General features: G+C 41.3%; 1 protein-coding gene across 2 annotated transcripts in view; it reads left to right on the forward strand.

Moving 5' to 3' along the window:
* The first annotated feature begins 1,736 nt into the window (after nucleotides 1-1,736).
* Nucleotides 1,737-12,590, forward strand: part of MANBA (mannosidase beta) — a 121,067-nt gene continuing 110,213 nt past the window's right edge. For both annotated transcript variants that reach the window (XM_032860840.1, XM_032860849.1), the window contains exon 1: nucleotides 1,737-1,916. In XM_032860840.1, the coding sequence (XP_032716731.1) occupies nucleotides 1,740-1,916 (177 nt within the window). In that variant the 5' untranslated portion in view covers nucleotides 1,737-1,739. The remainder of the gene's footprint in view (nucleotides 1,917-12,590) is intronic.

The raw sequence follows: 12,590 nt of genomic DNA on the forward strand, positions 1-12,590 counted from the left end.
GCTTGATCCCAGAACCCTGAGATCATGACTTGGGCTGCAAGCAGATGTTTAGCTGACTGAGCCACCCAGGCGCCCCTTTAAACTATTTCTTAATAGAACAACAGAATATATCCAAATATACTGGCTGGGATGAGTTTTCCTTTGACTGGGTTTAATGGAATCTCTGAGATTTATGAAAAAATTCCTTTGCTACTCTTGCTGTCATGTCTTGTAATTAGTTTTAAACAGACCAAGACTGACTATTTATTGCATTGAGTTATGGCATATTATTTGAATTGAGAGCTTTGTTCTCTTTGTTCCAAAGTAAGAATGCTGCTTTAGTGTGGAAGGCTCTGAGCCACAGCCTTCTCAATATCAGTAGTCTCTACTACAGGGAGACTAAGTCAGAACTGGAGAATTTTGGTTCTGTTTGCCACTGTATGATAGGCCAGTCACCTGACCTCTTTGGACTCTGTTCCCTCAGCTGCAAAACCAGAGGCTTGGACTGGATAATCCATAATACCCCCAAAGCCAAGACACTAGGCTTGTGAAAAAAATAATGCCTCTGTAAAAGTAAAATACTGTCCTGTGTCAACAGGTTCAGGCACTTCCAGGGTCATTATAAATAGCCAAAACAAAGCTCAGATTTGATGAGGGGAGAACCCTTCACAAGCTTCCTCCTAAATATGGAAACAAGGGAGATAATATCAGCACAGGAATAAATCCATTTCATGCAATGTAAAATTCCGTCTCACCTTCCTAGGATCAGTGTTACATCCTATTGCAAAATGGGACTTAAGTAGACCACGTGACAATGAAACCTGAAATAAGCCTGTGCTATTCCTTGGGTACCCCTGCGTTGTTAGGAACAGCCATACAAGTTAACTCCTTCTATGTGAATAACAACCTGAAAAAATTGGACTATCTACATTTTTTTTGAGTTCAGGAAACTTCCCAGTTCAAGTCTCACCCTCACTGAGCGGTGGAGGATTTTAAATTTGCCTGCACATCAGGTGCACATTTCTGGAACCTCAGGAAGCCTCCTCTGTGAGGCTTTTCAAAACAGAGGGTCGTAGTCCACTAACATTAACTAACTTGCTGTTTTTTTTCTGGGCCAGGCCCTACGCTCCACGCGGTACACGGATTTTCTCAGCCCTCAAAATGACCCTACCAATCAGGTAATTTTAGTCACTGTTTCATCTCTGAAGGGTGGGAGTGCGCTGTGAGACCCACCTGTGGAGCTGCAGGAGGTGAGCGTTACTGCCGCCAGACAGGCCTCTGAAGTGTGGATGAAGGTCCCGGGAAATCTGGGGGAGCTGAGGAGGCGAGTGTCTCCGTGTTTCGGTTGTCTGAAGCGGTTGGAAGCCTCTCTCGCTGGGTCTCATCATCCTACTGTCGGTCCTTGAGCTCCCTGAGGCTTTGAGCGCCACTTTGTGCCCAGGGATCTGTGTGTCCCAATTGCCCTGCACTGTTCTCGCCTTCTGCTCAGACACCGGAGCAGCAGGAATAAGCGCTGAAAATTGCCCAGACTGCCGAGGTACCAACCAGGACCAGATTCTTCTGCCCACCCATTCACCAGAGCTCTGCGTTCCCCGCCAGCCCACCCCGCCGCAGGAGCCCAGGCGGTCCCGGCTTCTCAGCTGACCTGGGGGCGGAGCCGGGGGCGGGGCCCCGGCGGGGAGTGCTAGAGCCCGGGCGGCTTCCGAGGAACTCGCGCTTCCGCGGCCGCAGGCGCGGGTGGCGCAGCACCCGCTCTAGGTATGCGCCTCCGCCTGCTTTTCCTGCTCGCTCTGTGCGGAGCGGGCCCCATAGCCTTGGGGCGCAGCCTCAGCTTGCGGGGAAGCTGGAGGATCCGCAGCGGGAACGGCTCCCTGGAGCTGCCGGGGAGGGTACCCGGTTGCGTGCACAGCGCCCTGTTCCAGCGGGGCCTCATCCAGGTACTGTGCGCAGACGCCCCGCCGCAACCTGCACCCGCGTGCCTCTTGTGCTGAGAGGGGCGCAGGAACGGCTTAGCAGCCCCCAAACCTTAGGGGGCTTTGGCCCCTAACTTTTCCTTTAGGTCTTGTGGTATAGGGCGGAGAAATGTTGAAGCAGTTAATCTACTGTTGGCGGAGAGGAGCGCTGGGGTCCGTGCTTGGTGCAGGCGGCCGGACCCAGTCTGGGACACCACTAATTCTGGAAAGCGGAAGTTCATACTGGGCGCGTAGTGTTTCTACTGGCGGTTTCCCTATTGCTGTAGTTCTCCACTGAGGAGTTTGTTACCGACAAAGCGTAAGGCGGGGGGTTTACTGTTTTACTATACGGACCCTTTAGGGGACAATAGTTTTGCTAAGCATTAGCTATATTCAGTAATGTCTTAGTTTTTCCCTTTAGCTTGTAGACCTCAGGGAGTCGGGTTGGGATTGATGCAACCCTCCTAGGGTAAGGAAAATGAGACATACAAGTGTAAGGCTAGGATTATTAGTGCTAGTGTAAAGGCTAAATAATTTTTAAGGCTGATTGGGATATGAAGAAAGATGCCGTTTCTTAGGGCACATTATGTGTGTGTGTGTTAACAAATCTTCCAATTTATAGATTCCTTGTGGAGGACGGTTTCCTCTTTGGCTGCCTGTGTGCAGAGAAATTGAGAGCTTTTCCAGACTTTTCCACCTTCCACTGTTTCTGTGCACTGTTCCATCAGCTGCCTATGGCTTTCCCATTCTTCAGTCGTTCTTGCCTGGTACAAGAGTTTTTGATACATTTTACCAGCCCCAAGAAACATCTCTACAAGAGTAGATCTTCTTAATCTGCGTTTTATGGATGATACGGAGTTAGGGAGCCCGGAGAAGGTAGACAATTTACTGAAGATCACACAGCAACTAAGTGGCAGAAGTGGAATTCTAGCCCAGGCTGGCCAGACTCCATTCCATAGTCTGGGCTCTCAACTGTACTATGCTTACTGTGGTGTTGTGAAAAATTATGATATTCCTGTGGTTGACTATGGGGAATATCATTCACAGTTTACTTAAATGACGGCATCATCAAGTAGGGTTATGCAGAATTTCTGATCTGGTACACATTAGCTTTTTTTCAAGAAATATGTATCATAAAGGAAGTGAATCTTGTAAATGACACTGACCATAGTCCGGTTTATCTTTTTTAAAAATAACTTATTTTCAAATTTGGGTACTTTAACTACTTTTAGTTAACAAACTATTTGTGACATAGGCTACAGCTGACCTTGGTTCCCTGAGGCTTCCCTCACACATGCTTTTAGAGTGCCTGTGTTTATTTTGCAGGGTCTCTCCTTGCCTCGTTTTACTGAAAAATTAAGGGCAGTGAGAAATAATTAGTGGCTTTAGCAAATCAGATGATTATTTCATGTTATAAGGCTACATATTAAGAAACAGGGTTTGGTTACTAGCTAATGAGAAGGAGGTTGCTCAGAGTATGAAATAACTGACTTTTCCTCATGGAAATAATTTATAATGTTTGTTAAATATATTCAGAAATTCTTAGAAAAACTTTAAGTTCAGTAAGGTAGATGTGGGTTTTTTAAAAATTTTTTTCTTCTTTTCTGAAAAGATTTTATTTATTTATTTATTTTTCTCCTTATCAATTTTTTTTTCCCAGTGTTCCAAGATTCATTACTTATGCACCACACCCAGTGCTCCATGCAGCACATGCCCTCCTTAATACCCACCACCAGGCTCACCCAACCCCCTCCTCCCCTCACCTCTAAAACCCTCAGTTTGTTTCTCAGAGTCCACAGTCTTTCATGGTTCATCTCCCTCTCTGATTTTCCACAATTTAATTTTCAAAGATATGGGTTTTATTTTTTAATTTTTAATTTTTAAAAAACTTTTAAAAAGATTCTTATTTATTTGACAGAGAGATCACAAGTAGGCAGAGAGGTAGGCAGAGTGAGGGGGAAGCAGGCTCCCTGCCGTGCAGAGAGCCCTATGGAGGGCTCGGTCCCAGGACCCTGAGATCAGGACCTGAGCTGAAGGCAGAGGCTTAACCTACGGAGCCACCCAGGCGCCCCAAGATGTAGGTTTTAAATGGTAGTGCAGTGAGAGGTTGGGGGGAGGCTTTTGGGGATTGGGGAACTCTGGGCCTAATCATCAGCAACAGCAGTATTATTGAATTAATATGCTGCTGTTATTCCACCTGCTTTATTACAACTACCCTTTTGGTGTTGGCCTCAGGAAATCGTCTATCGTTTAGAGCAGGTAAGGCCGAATACTGTGTTTACACAAGAACTTGAAACATATCTTGGCCAAAGTTATTTACTTACTCATTCCCCTAATTATCTTGTAAGTATTCTGTACTTCCAATGTAGCAGGCACTATTTAAAGTGCTTGAAACTGAGTGGTGAGGAAAACAAACTCTTTGTCCCAATAGGCATTCCAGTGGAGGAGATAGACAATAAACAAATTAATAGACAATATAATGGCAGGTGGTGCATGGAAAAGAAATTCGATTAGAGGAAGCAGGGGTAGAAGGCTGATGGGGAAGAACTGCTATTAGAATAAAGTGGTTAGAGGCACCTGGGTGGCTCAGTGGGTTAAAGCCTCTGCCTTAGGCTCAGGTCATGATCCCAGGGTCCTGGGATGGAGCCCCACCTTGGATTCTCCGCTCTGTGGGGAGCCTGCTTCCTCCTCTTTCTCTGCCTTGCCTCTCTGCCTACTTGTGATCTCTCGTTCTCTATCAAATAAATAAATAAATCTTAAAAAAAAAAAAGAATAAAGTGGTTAAAGATAGCTGTCTTGATAAAGTAACTTTTAAGCAGAGATCTTTTTGATAAGGTCAGTTTTAAAAAGAAAAAAGTCGGAGAGGGGAGAGGCCTTGAGATGGGAACGTGCTGGAGAAGTTGTAGAATAGTAAGCTGGCTAGTGTGACTGGGGCCCTGTGAGCCCTTGGGGAAGGGAATGTGTTCAAAGAGGGCATCTACTGCAGATCTTGTAGGGCTTGTAAGCCTTGGGAAGCACGTTGGTTTTTATTCTGCATGTAATGGGGAAGCTGTTGGGAGTTTGGAGCATAGAGTTGCATGAATGGAGCTGCCTGATATCTTAAGTGCTTAGATAAGGGGACTCTTGTTATGAATGTTTTCAGCTTTCCTATGCAATTCCTCAGTGGTGCAAGTTTGAAAAGCCTTTTTTTTTTAAATTTTAAAAAAGATTTTATGTATTTATCTGTCAGACAGAGAGAGAGAGAGCACAAGCAGGGAGAACAGCAGGCAGAGGGAGAAGCAGACTCCCTGTAGAGCAAGGAGCTGGATGTGGGACTAGATTCCAGTACCCTGGGATCGTGACCTGAGCCAAAGGCAGATGCCCAACTGACTGAGCCACCCAGGTATCCCACATTTTTCTTTTTTTAGATAAAGATATTCTCAGTGTGCCAAAATCAGAAAATATAGGTGAGAAGAAGAAAACCTGGAAACCTGGCTTTCAGAGATAACTACTATTAAAATTTTAAAATACACTATATTCTTTCAGAACTTTTCTGTCTATACACATTTTTGATAATTATTTAAATATACAGCAGAGAGGCAGGCAGAGAGAGAGAGGGAAGCAGGCTCCCTGCTTCTCAATACAGTTTTTCTCAATAAATAATAAAAACTGTAACAGTTTTACATTCCCATTCTTTTATCAGAGTGCTCATTTTAGGTGCTAGATTTGGACATTATTTTATTTACTTATTTTTAAAAATTATTTGTTTATGGTTTTTTATTATTTATTTATTTATTTTTAAAGATTTAAAAAATTTATTTGACAGTGAGAGAGATCACAGGAGAGGAAGGCAGAGAGAGAGGAGGAAGCAGAGAGCCAGATGCAGGGCTCTATCCCAACCTCTGAGCTGAAGGCAGAGGCTTAACCCACTGAGCCACCCAGGCCCCCCTATTTATTTATTTTAGAGAGAGGGTGCAGGCACATATGAGAAGAGGGAGTGGTAGAGGAAGAAGAAGAGAGACTCCCAAGCAGAATCCCTGATGAGCAGGCAGCCTGGCCCCTGGGGTGGGGGTACTCAATCCCAGAACCCTGAGATTATGACCTGAGCCAAAATCAACAGTGGGATACTCACCCAGGTGCCCCATTTGGACATTATTTTAAAAAGCAAAACCAAACACAGTTTATAGTGAGGTTGAACATCTTTTATATGTTTATTTCATGTTTATTGGTGATTTGGGGTTACTTATGTCCTTTATTTTTGTGTTGGCTCTTCATCTAAAATACAGATTTGTTAGACCTCTGGTTATATATTTTCAAAAATTTCTCTTTTATTATTTTTTTAAAAGATTTATTTATTTATTTATTTGACAGACAGAGATCACAAGTAGGCAGAGAGGCAGGCAGAGAGAGAGGGGGAAGCAGATTCCCTGCTGCACATAGAGCCCGATTCGGGGCTCGATACGGGGCTCCATCCCAGGACCCTGGGATCATGACCTGAGCCGAAGGCAGAGGCTTTAACCCACTGAGCCACCCAGGTGCCCCAAAAATGTCTCTTTTATATATTGAAATCTTGTAAGGTTTTTTCCTTTCATGATTGTTTCTGTCTTCGATATTTTACTTTGAAAGTAATTCCTTCTTACCCCAATAAGTAAATATTTACATGTATTTCCTCTTTTGTATCTTTATAATTCCTTTATATATTTAACATTTTGATCCATTTGAGGTTTTCATATGGTTAGTTTTTTATATCCCATAATTTAACAATTTCTCTTTTGTTCACTGATATAAAACATTACTTTTTCATGTATGAAATTCTCACATACTGGTAATTTTCTTATTTCCTCTCTTAAAATTATTTTTTAAAGGATTATAAATGTTTAATGCTTTTTTTTTTTAAGATTTTATTTATTTATTTGACAGACAGAGACCACAAGTTGGCAGAGAGGCAGGCAGAGAGAGAGGAGGAAGCAGGCTCCCCGCTGAGCAGAGAACCCGATGTGGGGCTCGATCCCAGGACCCTGAGATCATGACCGGAGCTGAAGGCAGAGGATTTAACCCACTGAGTCACCCAGGCGCCCCTGTTTAATGCTTATTGAACAAAAAAATTGATGCACAAAAATATAAAATATAAAGAATAAGGGAAAAACAATAAAAAACATACTACAAAGCAGAAGTAACCATTATAAAAATTTTTATGTGTGTCTTTCCAGGTTTTTCTAAGTACATACAAATACAATAATATAAAAATGAAATCAATTCCTGTAATGGTTTTATAAGTACTTATTCATTTAAAATATATGGTGAACATCATTCTGTATCTCTAAGTGTCTGTTAAGTGTAGATCTAGAATAATTTTTAATAACTACATAGACTCCATTATGAAGATGTGTTCATATTTGAAATCTACAGTTAAAAATTGAAGAAAATATTTTATAAATATATGAATATACACAAATACTAAGAACTGGTAGGCACCAAATACTTAGGGCTTCTTCTCTAAATTTTATGACTATCTTGTATCCTTCTTATGTAATTGGGACAAATGATCAGAGAAGATTTTTTAGATGTGTCAGTTTGTAAAATATAAATGTCAAGACTATCATGGTAGCTCTACATGTGACTAACAACTTAGTCTTAATCATTCTGTCCTAGGAGCTGTCATTCTGTCCTATGAGCCCTTGGAGGCCCTAATCTGCCGATTATCACTCATAAATAAATTCTAATAAAATATGTGCATTAGTGTGGATGAATGTACATTTTTGTACTCTTGAAGTAGCCAAGAGGCAATTGTCATGTAAATACACTTTTAAAACTTTTTGTTATGGTAAATTTCGAACAGCTACAAAGAAGAGTAGCAAAGTGAACTCCCATTTACCCGTCACTCCAGCTTCAGCACAGTGCATTTTGTTTCTGCCTCCATTCACTATGCCACCCCTAATTTTGAAGCAATTCTAGACTTCACACCATTTCATCCTCAAACATTTTACTATGGATCTCTAAGTATAATGCCATTATCACCCATTTGAATATTTTTGTTGTGTTTCAGAAGAAGTCTCATGATTATGGTCCAAAATGACCAAATATAAATTTATCCTTAAATAGAAGGTCTTTTCTCTGGTGTCTGTACTCATCTTCTATGAAAGAATTAAAACTGGAATATTTGATTTTATTTGATCATTTTATGATGTGAAATGATCTCAAAAGCTTCTAGAAAAGGAATCTTTTTTTTTTTTTTAAGATTTTATTTAATTATTTGAGAGAGAGAGCATGAGAGGAAGAGAGGTCAGTGGGAGAAGCAGACTCCCTGCTCAGCGGGGAGTCAAATGTGGGACTCAGTCCCGGGACTCCAGGATCATGACCTGGGCTGAAGGCAGTTGCTTAACAAACTGAGCCACCCAGGCACCCATAGAAAAGGAATCTTTTGAAGATCTGTATGTTTTCTAAAAGTTTGCTTAAAAATGATGTATGACATTAAGGAGATAAATGAGTTAAGAACTCTGTATTTGAAGTTTAAATTTGAGCAGAAATAATCATTCAGTTTTGGGGAAGAGAGAACCGTGAGATTTTTAAGCCGCCTTCTTCTTCTTCTTCTTCTTTTTTTTTTTTTAAAGATTTTATTTATTTATTTGACAGAGAGAAATCACAAGTAGGCAGAGAGGCAGGCAGAGAGAGAGGAAGGGAAGCAGGCTCCCTGCTGAGCAGAGAGCCCGAGATGCGGGGTTCGATCTTAGGACCCTGGGATCATGACCCAAGCCGAAGGCAGAGGCTTTAACCCACTGAGCCACCCAGGTACCCCTTCTTTTTTTTTTAATTTTAATTTTTAATTTTTTTGATTTTATTTATTTATTTATTTTTAAGGATTTTATTTATTTATTTGACAGAGATCACAAGTAGGCAGAGAGGCAGGCACAGAGAGAGGAGGAAGCAGGCTCTCGGCTGAGCAGAGAGCCTGATAAGGGGCTTGATCCCAGGACCCTGGGATCATGATCCCAGCTGAAGGCAGAGGCTTAACCCACTGAGCCACCCAGGTGCCCCTGATTTTATTTATTTATTTGACAGAGAGGGATTACAAATAGAGAGGCAGGCAGAGAGAGAGAGAGGAGGAAGCAGGCTCCCTGCTGAGCAGAGAGCCCAAAGGGACTCGATCCCAGGATCCTGAGATCATGACCTGAGCCAAAGGCAGAGGCTTTAACCCACTGAGCCACCCAGGTTTCCCATATATCCTTATTTTCTTAAATAATTTTTAGAAGTGCAATTGCATTTAACCCACTGAGCCACCCAGGCACCCCTTCTTTTTTTTTTTTTTTTTTTTTTAAAGATAGCTTTGGAAAATTCTGATTCTTAAACCTGGACATATGCTTCTTCATTTGATGCCTTGTGAGGTGTGTTTAGGGCATAAGAAGATTTGCTTCTTATGGCCCAACACTGGATATAAAAGAAACAACTGATAGTTGAATCTTTAGGTAAGGGGTTGTCTTTATCACATGAACATGTACATAGTCAAGCTAGACTATGAAACTCATCTTCATGTAATAGTGCTTTAATGTCTTCCATGTGCAGTGCACTCTCCTTGACTCTCTCAGGTGCACCTGGTCATAAAATTCCCACTGCAGCCCTATGGAGAAGGTTATCATTACTTACACTGACTGAGGCTTAGAGAAGTTAGGGCCTAAGATCATGCATCTGTTAAATGGTGGGGGGACAAGGATGCAAGCCACATCTTTTCACATCTCATGTGGGCTGTTGGCAAGAAGAAATAGTAAGCAAAGAGAACAATTACTGTCTTAATCTAAAGATGTCCAGTGAAAACAGTGATGAGCACAATGTGCTGTTCAAAATATACCACCCAAAGCATCCCATTTGCTGAAAGTTCTTGATAAATGCAAGCAGTTCCTGAGGGTCACACTACACGTCCCTTCTTCTCTGTTCTCTGCCTCTTGGAAGTCTTAGTTTTGGCCGTCTGTGCCAAAACTGTGGCTCTGGCCTAGAGCTCCTCTGATGTCTTAATCTGGAACTCTGTCCTCTGCTGATTTGTGGCTGGAAATTTAGCTCCACTCTTCTACCTGAATGTCTTCATGGAGTATTGAAACTCAGTATATACAAATGCCTCTTTTCTCAATTCTCCCAATCCTTAGTTTCTCTTCTTTTATCTGTTTCTAACAACACACCAATATTTTCTCAGTGAATGAGGCCTGGAATTTTGAGGACGTTTTTGTTTCTTGTCACCTGTGTTGCTGCTTGTTGGATCTTGTAGGTCCAGCCTACAGTGTCTTATAACCATTCCTGCTTTGTCATTTGTACTGCTATCAGCCCAGCTTGTTTTCTTTTTAAAAAAGAGGTCAACTAATTTTAAGGACTTTTAGAAATAGGTAAAGGATATACAATTGATCCCTGAACAAAATGGGTTTGAACTAGGTAAGTCCACTTATACTCAGATTTTTTTCAGTGAGTGCAGTACTATAAATGTGTTTTCTCTCCCTTCTGATTTTATGAATAACATTTTCTTTTCCCTAGCTTACTTTCTTGCAGGAATACAGTATATAATAGATATACAAAATATGTTAATTGACTATGTTATTAGTAAGGTTTCTGGTGAATAGTAGGTGATTGGTAGTTAATTTTGAGGAGTCAAAGTTAGTAAGTAGATTGTTGGCTGTGTGGGGTTTAGGAGCACCATATTGTTAACTGTACCCCCGAGGGTTAACTGTAATGATAAAAAAAAAAAGTAAAGATGGGATACATAATGAAAGCAAGTATCCTTCCATCCCTGTCTCCTAGTTTTCTAGTTCCCCTTCCACAGAAACAACCACTGTTAACAGGGTTCTTGTGTACATTCATGTATCTTGTGACAGATGTCTATGTACATAATAGATTTATCTCCATTTCTCTCTACAGAAGATGATATTCTATGCATATGGTTTGGTAGTGACTTTTTCCTTTAATTTGACATACCCTAGAAGTCATTCAGGTCAGTATCTGTAACAGTGATGATAGCTGTCATTTGTTGAATGCTTGCTGTATGCAATAAATTGTTCTAAGCACTTTCCACATGTTACCTCTTGGAATTTTCATACTGATCCTGGGAGGTACTATTATTCCTGTTCTAGAACTGAGAAAACAGAAGGTTAGAGGTGTTACATGAGCTTCACAGGATCCCACAGGTATTAGGGCTGAGCTGGGACTTGAATTCATGCAAACAAGGTTGCTCCTGCTACTGCTCTTATCTGTCAGCTCCAGCCCCTCTCCTCTCCCTGGCCCAGCTTCATCTCAGAGGCAGGAACTATGGCTGTGGATCTGTTCAACCACCCAACTTTGCTCTCTGAGCAAGTGTGATCTGTGGCTCCTCTGACCCTTTGTGTCAGATTAGAATCATTCTCTGGGCATTTACGCTAACTTTTCATGAGTTCTAGTCTGGCGCTGTGGAGTGGGCTAAGGAAAGAATCTTGTTTCTCCTTTTAAATTCCCCTTTTAAATTCTCTTTGGTCAGGAAACAAGGAGTTACCTTAACTTCCACCCCTTTTTACCTAGCTGTGGTAGAGATGAAGCAGTATTTACTAGTTTAAGGATTTTAGGCAAAAATGATGTTAAGACCAACCAAAATATTTTGACTTAGGAACTTAGAATCTCTTGTACCTGTGCACCTTCTGAAGTAAGAATCATAGCTGAAGCTCCTTTTGGCGATGGACAAACTGAGATTTGGAGAGTGTAGCTTCTCTGTATCTTAATATATTTTTTACTGAATGTATTGTTTACTTCTGCTCATTTTTGTATAAATGTTTTCTTAAACTTTTTTTTTGTCTAAGTATCCAAGAAGACATCTATGTATGAGACAGTTGCAAAGACTTCCTTTTCTCTTTTTAACTCCATTTGAAGTAATTATGTCTGGGGTAGAATCAGGTGTTGGATTGAAGCAGAATTGGAGAGTGGAGAAGCTATACCTGGTTAAAGAATTTATGTATCTATAGGCAGTCATAACAGATGAAGTTCAGAAGCTTACAGAGAAAATGAGACTGATAATGTCCTTTGTACTTTGTGGTGCCACATAGTTTGTTGACGTACGCAAGCATGGTAAATGCCAATTATAAATAACTAGCACGGGCTTTATATGGTATATTTATCTCCTGGTTCCTGCTTGGTAGGTAGCACTGACATTGTAACAATTGGTGGCATTTGTGACAATAATGGCAGCATTGGGTAATGATTGAGTGTTTGGACTCTGGAGCCAGACGTCCTGGGTCTGAATCAGTGCTCCACCACTTCATTTAACTTTTAGCCTTGGACTCTTGGTTACGAAATGGCAATGATGATAATACCTTTTCCTTTGGGTCAGGTGATCATCTGATATAAAAGTGTCGGTGTGTGTGGCATGAGGATAGCTGAAAGAATGCAGACCTTGGCGTTAGACTGAGGTGATTTGGTTCCTGGATGTACTGCTTACTTGTGGGACCTTAGGAGTGGAATCTTTTGGAGCTTTAGTTTCTTCCCCTGTAAATGGTATTTACTGCATATGTTTGTTACGAAGATAAGACTATATGAGTACCTGTCTTGGACAACAAATGATCCTTCTGTTGTTTTTTAGGGCTCATGGGTTTGCTTAGCAACCCAGTGACTTACATGGTTTCTTAGTCATCAGGTGTAACACTGGACTGCTGTTAGCTTTATTTTGTTTATTTTCAGTTT

This window comes from Lontra canadensis, unplaced genomic scaffold (assembly GCF_010015895.1).
Source record: "Lontra canadensis isolate GAN:19392208 unplaced genomic scaffold, GSC_riverotter_1.0 scaffold1, whole genome shotgun sequence".
Taxonomy (NCBI): domain Eukaryota; kingdom Metazoa; phylum Chordata; class Mammalia; order Carnivora; family Mustelidae; genus Lontra; species Lontra canadensis.